The 20689-nt window shown below is 41.4% G+C and overlaps 1 protein-coding gene across 3 annotated transcripts in view; it reads right to left on the bottom strand.

Moving 5' to 3' along the window:
• The window catches only part of ephb2b (eph receptor B2b), a 159137-nt gene that overhangs the window by 31127 nt on the left and 107321 nt on the right, over window positions 1-20689 (bottom strand). For 2 of the 3 annotated variants that reach the window (XM_037776455.1, XM_037776462.1), the window contains exons 4-5: window positions 15688-15843; window positions 12568-12903 (exon numbers count right to left, since the gene is read on the bottom strand). In XM_037776455.1, the coding sequence (XP_037632383.1) occupies window positions 12568-12903; window positions 15688-15843 (492 nt within the window). Of the gene's footprint in view, window positions 1-9447; window positions 12342-12567; window positions 12904-15687; window positions 15844-20689 lie in introns of those variants that run through there. The other variant, XM_037776468.1, reaches the window with a different exon arrangement.

Genomic DNA, 20689 nt, shown 5'->3' with positions numbered 1-20689 from the left:
ACAGCAGAGGGAGTTCAGTCATGGGTGCCCGTGGCCAAAACACAGTCATTTGATAGACATCCAGGAGCGGAGGGGTCTTCAGGTGCTCCAGGACCTGAAGACACCCACAGTAACTGTTCAACGTATCTTCATAAAACGGTCTATATCTTAAGAAAAGTTATTCCTAATTTTTTGTGCATTTTCGTACAAATGCTTAGCTACACATGACGCATGTTAATTTCCGCTCCAGTCTTTTCAACATAAATTTCCGTCTTCACAGGAAACAACTTGTCAAATTTAGGCAACAAAAGTATTTAGTTTTGGAAAAGATCGTGGTTTAGGTTAAAATAACACCGGAAGTGGCGTAACTTAAGTACGGAAGTTACGTGAAAAAAAGTACTTAGTTAGGTTTAGGAAAAGATTGTGGTTTGTGTTACAATAACACAGGAAGTAGCGTTACTCAATTGCGAAAGTTACATGACAAATAAATCATCATTGACTTTCACGTGGGATATAAACGCCGGTCTCCTGGGCGAAAGTTCTGTTTTTTTTGACCCAGCCATCCACCTCAACCTCCTCCCTAAACACTGTTTGTCGCTCTTTATACTTCCTGGTTCACAATTACGTGGATTACATACAAATTGATTTTGTGGGATATATATACGAATTACAGTGCATTATTGTTCGTAGGTATAGCTACGAACGGTGTATGGGAACAGCCTGAACCGATACATGGAACCATGCTTGGAGGAGCAGTGGTCGGAAAATTACAGCAATCCAAATAATGGCTTTTATTTCCTGCAGCTGACTTATTTTATTGACAGCAAGAGACAACACCCCCCCCATGCTCTGATACATTTTGCTCCGTTTCAGTCTTTACAAAGACTAGCAAAAAAGGGAATAACCTCCAACATTTGCTGTCACATGAATCACATGCTTCTGAGAAAGTATATGTTTAAGGCCTTTTATCTGCATATTTCTAACATCCTAATGTGTCTACAACCATGTGGTTCTGATATGATTAGACGTTCTGCAGCAGAGAGCAATGCTATGATTTGGGGGAAGATGGGGGAGGTAGCGAGAACAGGTCGGGGCTCGTAAATCCCTTTTCCTTTTCATTGTAAAAAATCGGTTTCCCCACAGTGCGTCTCTCCCAAAGGGCCCAAACCAGCTGGTCCTCTACCAGGCAGCCTCCCAAACAGGCTGCCACTGCTCCACTCTCTTCGACTGCCGTCCGTTTATGAGCGGCGCATCGAGCCGTCTTAAAGGGAGAGGCCCATATTTGCATGTACTTTTAGCATGCTGGCAGCCTGCCCTGTTTCCCCCAGCTGCAAAGGATTGTGGGTTTTACATCTATAAAGATTTTCCAGCGCAGTAAAGCTAGAAAAGTGAGATTTCAGTTCATCAAGCTTTAAACCATCTGCACTAGAAAAGATTGGGGACTATAATACGCTCATATACACACCATAAGCTAATTCTAAAATAGGCACTTCAGGGGCTTGAAGAGTTTTCAGATGCTTGCAGAGGTTAAGGTTTAAATCTAAGCCGACCAGGCAAATCGGCAGACGGAGGAGATTCAATCCAGATAATTATGCACAAAAAGACAATGCTGCAGAGAGAATTATTTTGCAGTGACTGAACAAACCATCATACAATCCAAAAACGTATGGTTCTTTAGTTGGTTCTGTTGGTGGATGGTGCTGAACACTATCCTCAGTATTGGAGCCACTTTGAGCTTTAAATGATCTTTGAATAATTGAATAGCACTTGTAGTTCTTTACTGCAATTGTTAACAGTTAATGATATAGGGACTTCCACACAAAAACAAATGGACCTTCTGTGGTTTAAGTGATGTTGCGATGATGAACTGTGGTGGATGGTCTTAAAGCAGCCAAAAGCATCTAACAAGAACATCCACAGTGTCTCCAGCTCGATAACAGTGGGTGGACTGTGAAAACACCATGATAAAAATAACACCAACACTTTATTGTTCCATCCCTGACAAAGTCTAATATGTTGTATTTTATAAATATATTAGAATTAGAGCTGTCAACTAATTAAGATATTCAATCACGATTAATCACATGATTGTTCATAGTTAATCGTGATTAATCGAAAATGTATCGCACATTTTTATCTGTTCAAAATGTACCATAAAGGGAGATTTGTCAAGTATTTAATACTCTAATAAACATGGGAGTGGACAAATGTATGTATATAAATTAATATTGGAAATCAATTAACAACACAAAACAATGACAAATATTGTCCAGAAACCCTCACAGGTACTGCATTTAGCATAGAAAATATGCTCAAATCATAACATGGCAAACTGCAGCCCAACAGGCAACAACAGCTGTCAGTGTGTCAGTGTGCTGACTTGACTATGACTTGCCCCAAACTGCATGTGATTATCATAAAGTGGGCATGTCTGTAAAGGGGAGACTTGTTTGAAAATGGCCATGCCAGTGCCAAAATTTAGCATAAGTTTGGAGTGTTATTTAGCCTCCTTCACGACAAGCTAGATATGACATGGGGGTTAACAATGGATTTCTGAGGTTTTCTAGTTTCATATGATACCAGGATCTTCACTTCAACTTTAAAACTGAGCCAGCTACAAACTAAAAATTGCAAGTTGCGTTAATGTATTAAAACAATTTGTGTTAACGTGTTATAATCACTTTAACTTTGACAGTCATAAATATAATGTATGTCAATAAAACAAACCAAAAAACTGTTGTGACTGTCTAACATGGTGCCATTTCATGTTGAAAATGTTCTGTTAATACAATAAACTTTGTCTCAAATTCTCAAAAAAGTCATCGTAAACATTGTTTCCAAAGAACCTCACATGACCAAAAGTGCAATTTCTGCTGCTATAAACATTTCAGAGAGATTGTAATAATACAATTTAAACAGTCTGTATTTTACAAAGACGCACAGATCCGCTGTGGTCCTTGAGTCTCTCGGGGCAATTCGGGCTGAACAGACACAATGTTTGAGCTGCCACAGGGATGTGGAATGAGGATTTTTTTTGACTCACACAGCTCCGGGGGAGACTGGACTCTGTTTAATATGCAAGCTGTTTTTCTGCATTTAAACAACTTCCAAACCGGCATCTGCGGGGAGGAAAACTCCACAAACCACAGAATGCATGTCAATATTTTTTTTTTTACAATGTTGGAAAGGCGAGTGTGGGCTACAGCTTTCTTTTTTTCTGATTTGGTCCATGGCACACAAAAAACATTTTGTTTTATCAAGTCAATAGCTTTGTTGTTGAGCGAAAAAAAAAAAGTAGAATGCCAATATGAGCAGAACAGAGCTGAATAGCTGTTTCAAAAAGGTGTTACATACTCCTTGTTTGTATTTGTATTATATTATATAAAGCAATGTCCTATCTAGGAGGCAGTGAGTCCTACCACCTCCTTCTGTTGCTTCCGAGCAGCTCCAAAGTAACATAAACAAGACGTGGAAGTTTCATGTAGCACATCTGCTCCAGTTCAATTTGAATGCACAGAGATGACTTCTGGCTTAATGTTGGAAGTCCTGCTTATCTACACACACTGTGCGGTTGCCACAATTGAGTGGCACACAATAGCAAGGATTATAAAAGATCATCTCCGCTTATAAAGTTCCTGACCCCAATTCACACATGAAACCTTTGGAGAGGATGATGGCGGATGCAGATCGCATGATCAGCGGCGATATATGCGAGCGAATCGAGGCTACATTAAAAAATGAGAGGCATTAGTGACATCTGAGCAGGAGCAAGGAGGGCGGGGGGGGGAGGAAGCAGCTTGTCGTGTTCAAACCAGAAACTCCAGGCGATGACAACCCCTGTTTTGCATCCGCCTTAAAAGGAATACTTATAAGTCACCGCAGGAACTTGAACTTCAGAGTGTGTTTGGCAAAGAGAGAGGGTGAGGAAGTCTAAAAGAGACAGAGAGGAGGAGCGCCATTGTGTTTATCACAGATCCATTTTCTTAATTGCTGAAGTTAACTCCATAAACTTCAAATAAAAATTCAATAAATTCAAAACCACAGCGCTGATTGGGTCTTGATCCCTTTTTGCTTCATCACCTATATTTATTATCTTTTTTATTTAATCGTCAGCATCACCATCATCATGCTCTTGTATGTAAATAAATGACATGCATTAAAAGCACGGTCAATTATTCATGCGTTTCAGTCTATAGCTAATGCACTCAACAATAATTAATTGTGAATTCACATTATGTTCCCTTTTACAGCCCACTGGGCCAAAAGATCATGGCCTTTTAACCTAGATTTGTATGCAGGCGATGTGCCGAGTCTACTCCTCTCTTCACTGCACAGGCTTAAAACTGCACATCCTGGAGGACGAGATCCATATAATGTACCCGGAAAATAACCCACATGGCTACTGAATAATTTATGAACAAGATCAATTAGTTAACTAATTTTGACAATCCATGGGCTAATTCTCTTCTGGGGAGTCATTATTAAATTCATATCCCATGCATAGGATATTTAAAATCATCCGATGAGCTGCTCTGTCAACCCTGCAGGCTGCTTACCACACACTTTATCGCTATATCTTATCTCGCTCTCTCTGCTGTATAGTGCTCGCCTGGGTCCGTCTTTGTAAACAGGTTGCTCTCTGCATCAACAGTGAATGCGGTGTATGTGTGACTGGCTGGCTGACTACCAGAGCAGGCTTGTCTCAAGGCTCTGTCAGTGTTGGGCTCCAGGTGCACGCTGAGGCCTCCTGTCTGTCTGCCTGGCTGACCCACCCTGACACCCACCATATGTGCCCTTCTTAACACCTTCTGTCACCGTCACGCAGAACGTCATGTATACTGGTGGTCCCTGTCTGACTGTCCTGTCTCTCAGCCTCTTTATCTTTCAGCACATGTCACTTTATTGCTCTTGTGTATTTAGAGCTGATAATATAGCAGCCTGAATCTGTTATCGCGGCTTTATGTTAAAAGTGTATTTTAGGTCAGATTTATCTTATATATGCCAATGACTTCATGTAATGAGAAAATTTGTTTGTGAGTGAATTTCTTCATCTATTATTTACCAGATCTGCACCTACATAAGGATGTACTATAACCAGCCCGGTCTTACCGACTGGCGTATGAATGACAAGGCGATTAGTAGGTAATTTTGCATTAAATAACAACATTGCTATTGAATTTGGCGTGTCATGTGTATGCTAATGTAGTCTGCAATGCAAAACGCCTCAGAGCTAGTGACGTAAGATAAAAAGTGAGAAAGACTGCTTATGTTTGATGGGTCCAACAAACACAGGACTTTCAACCATGAGACCGGTGTTCAGGAGCCAAAGTGTTGTTGAGATGTTTTGAAGTTACGTTATTGACGTTAGTTACGTTCGGAAGTTGTAGCGGGCTCATCATATGAAACTAAACAAACTAAGGAATTTATTGGTACCAACCATGTCATACTAGCTTGTCACGCAGAAGGCTAAATAACTATCCACACTTGCACTAACTTTTGGTGAGGATTTCCAAAGGGGTCTCTTGACCTCTGACCTCAAGATATGTGATCTTTCAGAGGTTGTAGCGGGCTCAGTTTTAAAGCTAGAGTGAAGATACTGGTATCATAAGGAATCCATTGGTACCAACCAGGTCATACTAGTTTGTCGCGAAGGAAAGGGGTCCCTTGACCTCGGACCTCAAGATGTCTGAAATAAAATGAGTTCTATGGGTACCCACGAGTCTCCCCTTTACTGACATGCCCACTTTATGATAATCACATGCAATTTTGGGGCATGTCATAGTCAAGTCAGCACACTGACACACTGACAGCTGTTGTTGCCTTTTGGGCTGCAGTTTGCCATGTTATGATTTGAGCATATTTTTTTATGCTAAATGCAGTACCTGTGAGGGTTTCTGGACAAATTTGTCATTGTTTTGTGTTGTTAATTGATTTCCAATAATATATATATATATATATACATACATTTGCATAAAGCAGCATAGCCACACCCATGTTGATAAAGAGTACTACATACTTGACAAATCTCCCTTTAAGATACATTTTGAAAAGATAAAAAAATGTATGAATCATCGCGATTAAATATTCTAAGCGCTTGTCAGCCCTACTAAATAAATAACTAAGACCGTTTCAGGGTAACAATGTGGCGTTAAATGACACACAAAAAGAGGTTTCACGGCGCCTGGGTTAGCTCAGTTGGTAGAGCGGGCGTCCATGTATTAAGGCTTGGTCCTGACCGCGGCGGCCCGGGTTCGAATCCGGCCTGTGGCCCTTTCCGCGTCCACTCTCTCTCTCCCCCCTTTCAAGACTCTATCCACTGTCCTCTCAATAAAATGGAAAATGCCCCCAAAAAAATAACTTTAAAAAAAAAAAAGAGGTTTCACAACGTTAACCCTGTGGCGTAAAATTACATGCGAAAAAAATGTCTAAAATGTTGTGCTATTTATACGCCTTCCCATGAGGTCAGGTTGCTATAATAGCTGCATCTTTTGAGAAACTGTAAAAAAAAATCTCGAACAGAGAAATTCACATAGATTAAAATGACCCTGCATGAGTTAAAAGCAGATAATCGACCATTCATTGCCATGAATGTGCCATTGGTGACACTGTCCTAATGTCAACAGTGTAGTAGCCACATTTGGCAGGCTGGTGTATGGACACATTCTGGCAGTCCCGCCTGGCTCTGCACCATGGCTTTTCACACCACGGCCCAGTGGAGCAGACCCCGGTAGCCTGGTTACCACGGACCTTGGCAATTTGGACAATAATTAAGTCATAAATCTTCCCTCGACCACATGAAAAGGCTGCAGCCGATTACACCGCGCACCCTCTGAGTAATGCGGTTCACTTCCACAATCAGCCAGTTCACCTGATAAGAAACCAATTCAGCCCCTCTGCTTCTCAATAGCATTAGCAGCAGACGCCGCAGCTCACCTTGAGTTAATGAAATGCCTAAACAAATATGTCCTCTGGAATCTAATATGCCCGACCACTATAGAATGCAATATGGCGTACGTACGCACAGAGTATATGGACCCTTTAATTCATCCGTTGTGCGATGCTGAATTCTCTCACAGAATACTGATAGTTTGCATTCAGGTACAGTAGGAGATAATCTCTCTTCTGTGCACTGAAATTGATGATACAGCAACTCCAGAGTAAGCTAGCAGACAGCCACGTTATTGATTAGCTATCATGTGTTTGTATCTTCATAATTTAAAGCAACAGTCTCGTCCGTATACAGTAAGTGCACATTAGTTATTTGTAATCCATTAAATAACTAAAATGTACTTAAAGAGACTCTGCTGCCTTCAGGTACACATGAATGATATGTAGCAATGACCATAATTTACAACCAAGCTGTCCTTAATAGGAAGCGTGCCGTAAATAAACACAGGCTTGGACGTGCTCGCCTGGAGCTGTTCAAACATAGTTACATTTCAACAGCTTCTGTTTCATCTTGAGTGTTTACTAGTGTTTTATGTATAAATAAATTAAAACAGGTTGCACCGCACAAGCTAGTGTATAGATTAGTTTTTATTGAATATTTGCACTCTGTAACTGTCAGGTGTAACTGCTACTTTTCTAATTGAACCAACTGTCAAGACCAATATTAGCTTGCTGATATATGACCCGTTTAGAGTGAAGAGTAAAAGAGATCATATGAAATACAGTCGACATATCTGACCTGAAACCTGATAAAACTTAATGAAGTCATGAATAATGATGCAAATCTTGAAGATTTTAAATTACATTTCACAAAAATAACCAGCCCTCTCCTAAAAACCATGATGTTTTTTTTAACTAAACCTAACCAAGTAGTTTTTTATTGCGTTTTTTTTTTTTTTTTTCAATTTAAAAAGTGAACCATGTGTTTTAAACTGTTTAAAAGTGCGACCGTAATCCCGGAAAAAATATGTTTCCCTCGAAACATAATTGAGAATCCAGTTCAGTTGTATGGGAACATAAATTTGTCGGAGATAGGATTGAAAATAACACAACATACCTCATATTATGAAACATTATGCCTATAACATCTAACTAAAATGGTAGGAGTCTCTGTCTGTCTGTCCTCCAATTTTCTCGACAACCATTCATCTGATTGACCTCACACTCGGCGGGTGTATTGCTGAGTTCCCAAGGAAATACAGTGTTAAGTGTGCACTCCCGAGATCTACGGGTCATATTAGAATAGTAGTGCGTTATGTACACACTGTGCGTTATGTAATACACTGTGTGTATTGATTGGGGACCCCTATTAACTGTTACACCGCCGAACGGCAGTGGGTGCGGCTCACACTCATTTTTTTTTTAGTTTTAATGGTGCAACTTGATTTAGTAAATCATTAGTTTGAAACTAGTTAGTGGTTACTAAGAACTTGGGAAGGACTTTACGTTCAAATTCAGTAATGGATGAATAGCTGGAGCATCGCAATCCCGAACTCAAACACTTGCTGACATGTGTGTGCAATAGGTGGATTTATAAAAAATGAATACTGTGTGTCCTTGTGTGTGTTTGCAGCCACTCTATCCAGCCATGTGTCTGACAAAATGGCAGGATGTAGTACTGTGAAGTCTATTAGGACCAAATCCCATACTGCCACTCAGCTGTCAGAGACGTTTGATTAAACTGCAGGGTGGGAATGTGGTTTCAGTAACAATTTTCACTTCATACAATAATAATGAATGTAGGCCAACTAAGGTAAGGGGATGGAGAGAACGTTGGAAAGAAAGAAATTGGTTTGAAATTGGTAAAATGGTTTCAAAGGGTAAATGTGTGCTCTCAGATGATGGAGGTACTTCAATGTTCAGGCACAGAGAGAGGTACTCTACGCTACTCCAATGAACAGACTTAAACATGTGACCTTACTGTTACTAGAAGAAAGTCTCATTAAACAGTAAGTAACCTTGCCAGCAACAAACACAAAGTCAACAGCCTGGGTTCTTTTATTTATATTACCTTAGCAGATTAACTGAAAACACTGGACTGAAATAATCATTTATCACAAAAAACTACTCATAAAATCAGGGCCTGGGGAAAAGATCTAAAAGCAAAAGTACAAAATGTTAATGCATTAAAAATGAATTCTCTAAACTTTTGACAGTGTGAGGTCATTTCATTCATTTCCAATAAAAGTTTAACGTTTTTAATTAAATTTCAGTTACAATGTTGTTAAATACTGCATAGGATCATTCCTAAATGATCACCATAATAACACTCAAGAACATTTTCTAGATAGATTTTTTTAATGCATCAGAGCAATGATATATATACATTTACCATACGCCTACCGTTTGTGACCATGGGGGCAACCTCTGGGTCTTAAAAGTGAAGCCAATGCTGAACTGCCTTAAACTTGCATTATTTTCTAATAGCCAGCAGGGGGCGACTTCTCTGGTTGCAAAAAGAAGTCTGATTGTATAGAAGTCTATGAGAAAATGATCCTACTCCTCAGTAAACATCGTAAACATGAGTTTATGGTCTCCCGTGTCACTTCTGGTTGCAAATAGCCAAGATGGCAACAGCCAAAATACCGAAAAATAAAATAAAACTTCTTATATACGGTCTATGTTTGTGACAGTAGTCTTGTGTCACCACTCTCTCACCTGTCTAACCCAGTTAAATCATTGTACCACCTCAACCCAATATCACGCCAAAGTATTAAACCCGCCTGTCCACCAGAGGATAGCATGTCAGTTTCACGTTTTGCTTCGCCGAGGTGTGAGTATTGCACGCGTGAATGAAGGTGCAGTACCAGCAGGGGGCAACAAATCCAAATAGCTAGGTTTAGGGAAAACATTATGGTTGGGCTTAAAATAAGTACGGAAAATACGTACGGAAAACAACGCAACATCAGTACGGAAAACACGTGACAAACATCAATAATGTAAATTGAAAAGAAACACATCGGTCTCTAGCACTGGTGTCCTGGTTGGACCCATACAACTCCCCTCTCGCCCGCCATAAGCTGTATTTCTCACTTTTTACTCTGCGTCATTAACTGTGAGCGTAGCATATTCCCACAGATGCAATGACATTGCAGTCAGTATAGACTACATGGCGTACAAATGAAACGCCAAAAGCAAGAAGGGAGTTCTTATTACACCCTTTTGCCTTGCACGTTATCAAGTCAGTCACACGCTTTTTCGTGCGACCGGACTGCACACACCCTATGATTCTCACCCTCAGTTTCTGACAGGAAGCACCAGATTTGCAACTCTCCGTCTCACTCCCTCCGCTCATTAAATGTCATGCAAAGAGTAACATTTTATAGGCAGCTCAAAGCCAGAGTAGATGGTTTACTTGTGACTCATTATTCTAAAACGGCTTGGAGGGCATCTAAAGGCTGCTGCGTATTCAACACAATGCAAGTTGTGGGGAATTAGTCATATGCTTATAAAACGGCCTCGAGCACCATTCAGCACGGCATCTCCTTTTGTGTGGCATTACAGTGTGTAATCAAGCGCCGCACTTTCCAGGGCAATCACGTCCTTTATCACAGAGGAACTGTCGCCAACCACCTACGGAGTGGGAGGATAAGCCCCTGTGGGTAATAGAGTGTGGTGGGTGCTTGATTGGGTATGGTGGCAAGTGAGAAGTTTCGCTCACATCTCACACCACTCTCCTCCCCTGCCCCCCTCACCCTTCACGCCAACAAGTCATAGCTGAGGACAGCCATCCGCGCAAGATACGGGACACTTTCACGCCACTTACTTTCAATTTACTTACGTATTCGTTGCTTTCGTGGAACGCTTCAGCCTCTGGGCCGATGCGAGCTTACTGAGGGACTGATTAACACGCATACAACATTTCATACACTCTGTTTTTCTTCATCGAACTCTCGGTGTAAGAGGGAGGCACAGAACTGCCTGAGGTAATTAGGGGTGACATGATGTTTATGTAACCTCCAAGCCTCACAAACCAGATGCAATTATGGGCTCCTGGTCTCTGTGACCCCGGCCCTGTAGCGTAGCCCCGCCGAACTGCAATCCCGCATCCCAGGGGTGAGCCTGGTTTTGCAGGGTGACGGGAGGAAGGTGGGAGAGTGAAGCGGGGGCGAGCAAGAGTTGAGTTCTTTTCACAGCTCCCTCTGACGGGAGCTCTCGCCGCCTAATCCAAAGTGACGGGCACTTCAGTGGAGAGGGCGCGGAGCCCCCCAATTTCCGCCAGGTCCCCCACGGCAGGGGGAAGCAGAGAAGCCAAGGGTTGGGGTGGCAGACTTATTGTGGCCCAGTGAGAAAGAGCGGGGCAGGGGCCTCATTACAACGCTTAACTGCACTCACAGGCCCTCATTAACCCACCACACCAGTGACTCAAATCAAAACAGACAATAAAAAGGGGTCGCCGTTTGAATAAAGGCCTCCATTTTTAGTGTGACTCGGAGTTTCGGCATTGTAAATGAGTGCTTTACGGAGCTTTTACACAAACAGATTTCCGTAAACACTGCAGTTTGCAACAATGGGTCAATTTAAGTGTAGGAATCTCCTCTTAAATGTGGTCATCCAACTTGTATACCCTTTCTGTTTGACTGCTTCTATGCCAGGCATCTGGACATCTGGGAATTCCAGAGGAAAGTAATGAGAGAGTGAGAGTGTAGTTAAACAAAACCCAATATGTCCGCTGCAATAAAAGCACAGTAACACAGTGCTTTAGGTAGCTCAGCTCGTAGAGGACTGCCCTCAGTGCAGGGGAATGGATGATGAGAGATGACAGGCACTTACGTATGTTGCTAATGGGATGCAAAGCCAGTGCAGAGATAAAGCCCAGCCTGTATCCCTCCAACCCCCTCCACCCCCCTCTGCTCATCAGTGCTTGGGGGAGAAAAGCTTGGCACGCCAAATGATGCGTTTCATAGAGACAATTAAAGAGCAAATCAATGCTGCTGCCTCTGTGAAATAATTAGAGATGCGGCCGACTCCAACCGCAGCCACACGGCGGAAAACATGCAGAGCTCCAGTAGTCGCAGAATAAATTCTGAAAGAGATCTTGAGGCATATTCCTAGAAGATCCTGCAGATTAAAAAGTAACCCCGACCACCAAGGGAACCTGTTTTTCATTAGGCCTCAGAACATGCCGGAATACTGGCTTCTTTGAAGTTTTACTTTACAAGGTAGCTCATACAGTAGTGCGCATATACCTTGATACTATGCTCACGATATACTATGCATGTGCTTTTTAATAGTTTTTACACTACAATCAAGTAGGTGGATGGAAATAGAGCTGTGATCATTGAACAGTAGATGACTGCTCTCAGCTCCACTGAAAAACACGGTGATGAGGTCACACAGTTAAGACCAGCAGGCCATCACATTCTCTGTCACATCATCAGCGGCACTCTCCTTCGCATTTTAGAGCCCTTAATCTGCATACATCACCATACGGGAGAGGAGAGAAACTGACTTAGCGGAAGGTCTGTGCACTGTGCATTATGTGCTTGTAGAGGAACGAGTGTGATGAAGAGGGCATAAGCGACAAAAAGAGCAACACAGAAATAGACATGGAAAAAAAGAAAAGAGAACAGAAGAGAAGAGGAAAGGAAACCACATGGGGAATATAAAGTGTAGAAAAAGACAGATGGGCCCACTTACCAGCCTGGTTAGTGGTAATGTTGACTGAGGCGTACTGAGGGGAGTAGGGGCTCTGATCTGACACCCCGTTGACAGCCTGCACCTCAAACGTGTACTGTGTGTGGGCGAGCAGGTCACTAATGTAGACCCGGGGTTCTGTCAGGCCCAGCTGACGGGGCAGAAACTGAACGTTGTCCCCGCAGCGGGTGCAGCCTCCCCGGCCTCCGCCGCAGCTCTTGCAGATGATGTTGAAGACCACGTCCTCGCGGCCCCCCGAATCCCGGGGAGGCTGCCACTCCAGCATCACGGAGGTTTCGTTCACGCTGGAGATGACAGTCTGTGGAGCTGAGGGGACGGCTGGAAAACACAGGAGTTGTTCTGCAGTTAACACTTGAGTGATTAAAACAATACACAGATACTGTGGGAAGTTGGAATCTGCAGAGGTTAATGATATTTCTTCGTCACTTCAAGTGACCCCTTTCACATTGTCACAGTCATGTGATCCAATGCTAATAGAAAAATCTTTATTATAGATGTCCTGCTAAATCAGCCTTGTCTTCTAAAAAGTACTTTCCCACACAACTAAACTGCATTTGAATTAGAAAAACATTTTTTGTTGCGGATTACGTTTGTTTTTGACGTATCACAAATACGGTTGTAATTATAGTCTGCAGAAATCTGCATAGGGAGGAGGTCGGGGTGGTGGTTGGGTAAAAAAAACACTGGACTTTGACCCAGGAGAACGCTGTTCATGACCCGTGTAAAACCTAAAGTCAACATTCACTTACTCCATTTACATCTGTAACTTAATCACGTAACAAACCTTATTTTAAGCCAAACCATGATGGTTTTACTAAACCTAACCAAGTAGTTTGGTTGCCTCAACCGAACCAAGTAGTGTGGTTGCCTCAACCTAACCAAGTAATTTGGTTGATTCAACCTTACCAAGTAGTTTGATTGCATATACCTAACCAAGTAGTGTGGTTACCTCAACCTAAACAAGTAGTTTGGTTTCCTCAACCTAAGCAAGTAGTTTGGTTGCCTATACCTAACCAAGCAGTTGGGTTGCCTCAACCTAACCAAGTAGTTGGGTTGCCTCAACCTAACCAAGCAGTTGGGTTGCCTCAACCTAACCAAGCAGTTGGGTTGCCTAAACCTAACCAAGTACTTTTGTTGTGTTTGTTGTTTTATTTTGTTTCAATTTACAACGTTAACCACATGTTTAAACTGTTTAAAACTGTGACCATAATCCGGGAGAAAAAACGTTTCCCTCAGAATGCACTTTAGTTGTATGGGAACGTAATTTTATAGAAAACAGGGTTGGCTAAATGGACAAAAAGGACCGAAAACAGTGTTAAGTGTTCTAATGATTGGATGGTTGGATTATGTAAATTTCATTAGCAGTAGCATTCTGTAGTTTTCCTTGGGATTTTTTGCTTTAAAATGGAAAGAAAATGTCTTATCTATAAGTCTTACATACAATGTATACAGAAGAGGAAATATATATGATATAAATGTTTGTAACTCATATGAGCCACAACTTCAAGGACGCTATACTTTGCACCAGCTACATTCCACAGCATTGTTTTAATTGTATGATGGATGCTGTGTTGTGTACTTGGTGGCGTAGAGAGCATAATTACCAACTCTACTTAAATAACACAGGAGAAGAGAAAATCCACAAGCTCACTATAAGATACTATATGGCTTCTTTTAGACGTCTGAGCTGACAGCGTTCCAAGCCGGCTGTGCCTCTTCCCTCGGGACGCCCATTTACACTCTCTCATTTTCCACGCTGGTGTCCACTTTGTCAAGTGTTTTCCTAACATCTATTCTTGACAGTTTTCTCATGGAGTGTCGTATAGGGTTACTGCAGCGGAGGAGAAACCTACTGTTTCTCCTATTGGGACATTCTTAGCAGCTAGGCATTATGGGGTGGAAACTTTCCACATGGCGCTACATGTTGAGTGACAGGCCAAACAAACAAACAACGAGAACTGTTTATCTTTTACAGCCATGTGCGCCTAATTATGGAAGTCGTACCCTCCAGGACTAATGAGATAAAGAGCTCCGCTCCGCCCACAACATCCTAAATCTGAATCGATCACTTCTTATTTAACCTCCTTTTTAATTGGCAGCAATTAACAGATCTCCGGCTCTGGAAGGAAGCCCGATGGAGTGCCCTTCTTGGTGTCTCTCATACATGGAAACATAACTCCTCCTTGGCATCTCCTTCCTGGGGAGGAGGACTAATATCCCCCCACCTCCATTAGCTGGCGGCCTGCTCTGATGGGCCCATTCCCTTGCTTTAATCAGGCCGGGCCCTGCTGCGCTTAATACGGGTGACGTGACGCTGCTGCTTTCTCATTCACAACAGCTGCTCGACTCCCAGAGCCAGGCTTATGCAAATCTCCTTTGTTGGAGACCATCAAATCTTTTCCCTCCTCTCTTCCTTTCAACAGACAGAGAGGGAGAGTGAGGAAAAAAACACTACCAAAACGTTGAAAGGAGCTTTTTTTTTTTCTCACTCACCCCCGTTTTGTTTTAGTTAGACCACACTCTATGCACTGATTCTCTCTTTCTCACATACACACAACCCCTCTCCATCTCCCTCAAATTGCCTCTCCTTCATTCCACGCTTCACCCCTCCCTCACTCACTTTTGCTTTGGTCTATCCTTCCGTCTCTCTCACTCAACCTCGGTGTCAGCCTCAAATTCAAATTCAAATTCAAACAGCTTCATTGGCATGACAAGAGAGAGTCTCGCCCGGGCTCATTCTCCGTGGCTGCCCCTCCACAAAGCTACGCGCCCCGGCCCAGTAACCTCTGGTCTGGCTCCGAGTACGGGCTGTGTGATGTTGAGGAGGGGCAGCCGAGCCTTGTGTGTTGGGTCAGATCTGTGGACAGCCACACTATGGGCATGTCAGCGCCGCGTTGGTGTGAGGGACAGCGCTGACAGGGTTTCTCTGTTTGGAGTTACACAGACTACCACTGTCCTTTGATCCCGGGGCTCTTCTGCTTGCGGGTGTGAAAATGTGTGTGTCAAAAGTTTCATATTCAAAATCAAAGACTCTGTGGGTTCATGTCTGTGTACTTGTGAGGAGTGCAAGTTCACATATAACAACATCAGTTCTATACGTACTTGTGCACGGCATCTGGAGAGGATCGGAGTCGGTGCGGTAGTATCCGTTGCGGCAAACGCAGTTCATGGCGCCTTCGCTGGTGGTGCGGCTGTTGATGGGACACTGCATGCACGGTTCATCTTTTTGAGTGGGCTTGAAAAAGCCCGACGGACAGGCTGAAAGACAAGAGGAGAGAATACGTGTGAGGATTTAGAATGAAATTTACACATTTTTTCAAAGAGCATAGAGAATGTAAATTAATTTCTTTGTATCACCTAGAGAGTCTCTGTACACTTTACACTTACTGTACACTCTAAGTCAGTAAGAAAAACACAATATTACATGAAAAAGTACACATATACACACTCACACTAGGGCTGCAGCTAACAATTATTTTCATTGTCGATTAATCTGAAGATTATTTTCTTGATTAATCAATTAGTTGTTTGGTCTATAAAATGTCAGGAAATTGTGAATAATGTGAATAATGTCAAATATCAGTGTTTCTCATAGCCCAAGATGACGTCCTCAAATGTCTTGTTTTGTCCACAAATCAAAGATATTCAGTTTACTCTCATAGAGGAGGAAAAAACAACAGAAAAAACATAAAATATTCACATTTAAGAAGCTGGAATCAGAGAATTTTGACTTTTATTTCTTGAAAATTACTCAGACCGATCAATCGATTATCAAAATAGTCAGCGACGAATTTAATAGTTGACAACTAATCGATTAATCATTGCAGCTCTAACTCACACGCACATACACAGTGATAATGTTAATATGAAAACAAGGTTGAGGTTAGTCATTATAAACAGAGCTCATACAGTTTAACCGTAACATATAAAGTATAAAGTAGCAAGCCTACTTTTCGGGGTAAAACAGTGATTTGGGTTCCCAGCCAGTGAAAATAGGAGAGCCCATAGTGAACAGAAAGAAAATATGTGTTGTGAGTATCAACAGACTCCCGAATGTGCAGTGGGAGATTATTCCAGAGAAGTGGAGCTCGGTGGGCAAATGCTCGACCACCAAAAGAGTTCTTATTAAAACCGAGGAATGGTTAAGAAACCGGCATTAAGGGAACGTAAAGGGCGTGATGGAGTATATGGGGAAATAAGGCTGGAGATATATGAGGGAGCTGGTCCAGTTAAAGCCTTATAGGTAAGAAGGAACTGGTAGCCGATGCAGAAACATCAGTACCTCTGTTATATGATCCAACACAGCTGCGTTCTGGACCAGTCGGAGACCTTTTGTTGCTGTCTTACAGTAGTCTATTCTAGATGTTGTGAAAGCATGTACGAGAATTTCACCATCTGATTTTGATCAAATGAAAAACAAACACATTATTATATAATATTTATACAATAGATTCATATTATATAATTGTTATATAAACATTCATGGTGTGACAGCAGCAGGAACATTTAATTGTATTTTTTTTGTTAATTAATTTTAGGTCTGAACATTTCAGAAAATCATGCAAAAATGTCACAATCCTGGGTGTCAGAAAATATCGAGTAGCATTATTATGTTTCGCGACACTATATTGATTCTCCAAAACACTATATTGATTCTCCAAAACACTAAATCGATTTGTAATTAATTACAAATTAATTATTAGTTTATATGCAAAGATTAACTCAGTCAATATTTAATTTCATTTGCAAAGATATGCACCCTCTCAAAGTAGTGCTGTGATGTTGCATAAATAAAGTAAACATTTTTACTCAGATTTTATGCATTTAGTGGTGTGTTCCTTATACAGTGACAGTTTTCCTAAAATTAGATTTGAAAAATTGTAACATATCACCTTGTTTACAGTATCGCAATATATTGAATTGTAACCCCTGTATCATGATACGTATCATATCACCAGATTCTAGCCAATACACAGCCCTAGTCACAATTAGTCAGAACTCAAGGTGTTGTTTCCCATTTTTTTTTTTTTTTGAGCAACAATCCACAACCCAAAGATAATTATTAATTAATACAAATATAAAAAACTGAGAAATTTTCTGTTAAACTCTTGTCAATTGAGTAATAAATTACTGATTCATGTCTAATTGTTTCGGCACTGAAAGTGTGTTAACCCTACAATAGACGGCAGGTTAAATGTAGTAGCCTGTATATATTTACAGTATCAGTATCTGGAAAAGAGAAAGAAATGTTAAGTTTGAGCTTCTTTCCATTATTTCATATTTCTTCCACATTAATTTAAGTGCTTTACTTCGACCTACTGGACCTTTAACAGATATCTGATTACATGTTGCGTTACAAGAGGAGCCATCGAGTGACCAGAATTCATAACAACCCAAACAACACAGACCAACATATATATACACATCAGGGCAACCCGACATATAAATACACACCAGGTGAAGCTTCGCATGTGAGGCAACTCATTGCAGATATGCAACATGGCGACATGTTGTAACTTTGCTTTGAATTATTCACCATGCTCTAGTTGCCTGAGAAATCTGGGGAAGTGCCCTGCTTTCTGTTAAGAGCCCTTTTAAAGGGCCTCTCTGTGGAAACGTGGGAGGAAAGTTACATTCATGAAAGAGACGATGATAAAGTCGCACACTGCGGCTGACATAAAATTCTGTATGTGCATCTGCCTGTGAATCACAGGCTGTATACAGGGTCAATCTGTTTGCCATAAGCATCCGTCATTGCGGGGATAAACAAACTAACATAGCTGTCTGTGAAATCCCCTCATCCTCTCCTGAGTCACACACTGCCTAAACCTTTACTGCCAAAAAAAGTAACCTGTTTTTCAGCATTTGCACCTGCACCCTGTCAAGAGCTTTTTTTTTTTCTATCTTGGGCCAAAGCAGCTACAGTTTTGCTCGAGGTAATCCAGCTCCCACCTGCCCCGCCGATAAAGGAGAAAATACAGAGGTGCTGAGACAGAGGTGTTGGAAGTACAGTAACATGAAAAATTCACACACGGGACACACTGCATATCTGAAGTTAAAACCCCTCAGGTCTTTTCAGCGCTGTTGTTTTTCTTTAGTAGCAGTGTAAAAACCACAAGAACGTATTGAGTCCGATGAAAGGAAACAAAATAAAGCAGCTTTCCACCAATTTACTGACAAAGTTAACGTGATACTAACGCGTTAACGCAAATTCGTTTTCACACCACTAATTTCTTTAATGCATTAATGCAACTTGTGATTTTTAGATTGAAGCGGGCTCAAAGCTTAAAGCTAGAGTAAAGATACTGGTATCATATGACACTAGAAATTCCAAAGAATCAAAGGAATCCATTTGGTACCAACCATGTCATACTAGCTTGTCAGGAAGGAGGCTAAATAATGCTCCAAACTTACGCTAAACTTTGGCAAGTCATAGTCAAGTCAGCACACTGACAAACTGACAGCTGTTGTTGCCTGTTGGGCTGCAGTTTGCCATGTTATGATTTGAGCATATTTTTTATGCTAAATGCAGTACCTGTGAGGGTTTCTGGACAATATTTGTCATTGTTCTGTGTTGTTTATTGATTTCCAATAATAAATATGTACATATGTTTGCATAAAGCAAGCATATTTGCCCACTCCCATGTTGATAAGAATATTAAATACTTGACAAATCTCCCTTTAAGGTATATTTTGAACAGATAAAAAAATTGCGATTAAGTTGCGATTAACTATAGACAATCATACGTTTAATCGCAATTCAATATTTTAATCAATTGACAGCCCTAGTTTTTATTATTGTTAAGTTAAAGCTGGCTGGTTCGTAGGAATAGTTTTTTTAAAAATCTATCAAAGCTGATTTTTTCAAATTGTCTCAACAGTCTCCCCCCATTTTCTACATATTTCTAAAAACGTACTATAACACAACTGCAGTTTTCTACATCGTAAAGTAATAAAAATACAGACTCTATTTCATTCTGAGGCTGTACGGGCAATTACAAGTCAACTGTAGCATCTGGAATATGGAAACATCTGCAGCTGCAACTCCCATTTAAAGGAGGCCAAATCACAAAGCAGAATTAATCTCGGTCCAATCCCAATGTTTATATTACACAGACACATCACTGTGCTCAGAGACCCTACAGGCCACGGATTAATGCTCTTTCCCCCTTTGTAACTCAGAGTACATTACTCAGCGCCATCACCTTTTAAATCTGGCCATTATGATTCAAAAAATGTGCAGACACTTATTTAAAGCAGAAAGCAATGGACAGTTTCTGCAGTTTTGTAAATTATATTAGTCTCCCTCTCTCTCTCTCTCTCTCTCTGTTCAGTGGTTCAATATGATCGGCCAAACCATATTTCTTGAGACTGGTGAAAACAGCTTCACTATTACAGTTTGCCTAAAAGAGAAGCCGTTTCATTAAATGCACATTATGTCAAACATCTTTGACTTCAGCACAAGAAAATGAAGAGTTGACATTTAGGCGAATGTGAGCTTCGAAACAGGAACACATTTTAAATGTTACTTCTATTTATGCAAAATGTAAAGGTGTACAAAGCAGTGGCAGAGAGAGTTATTCCAAAATAAAACTGCAGTAATCTTAAAGATCTCCTCGCAAAGTATTAGCTTTGACATGTTTTTCTTCTTCTATGATTGATGGAGGGGGGCGGGGGGGAAAGAGTTTTGGGTACAGGGCGAAACATGAGGCCTGGACATTCACACTGCCAGTCAACGGGCTCGGTGAATGAGGCCTGGGCAACAGCTATGTGGGGAATTGGGATCGAACCTCTGCGGCACCAGTGAGGTCTATGGGAGCGCGGCGCTCCGAGGAGCAACACCAAAGGAAGCAGCATAAAGAGGTAGTGAGAGAGGAGAAGTGTAAAGATGAGGAACAAAGAGGGGAGAGGTGGGGAATGGCTGTGTTTCAGCCAAGGAATTCAGCGTGTTACTCTGCCCACACAGTGAATGTATGTGCTGCAACAGTATGCAGGCTGTGTATAACAATCACAACAATGACTTTATAATCTGCATGGGGACGAAAGTGAATGAATAAAAATTGATTAGCGCTTATAAAGCCCCATGATGCCTTGCTACCACAGC

This window comes from Sebastes umbrosus, chromosome 1, assembly GCF_015220745.1.
Source record: "Sebastes umbrosus isolate fSebUmb1 chromosome 1, fSebUmb1.pri, whole genome shotgun sequence".
Lineage (NCBI taxonomy): Eukaryota > Metazoa > Chordata > Actinopteri > Perciformes > Sebastidae > Sebastes > Sebastes umbrosus.
Note: the sequence above shows the minus strand (reverse complement) of the source record. Positions and strands in the feature narration are given on the sequence as shown.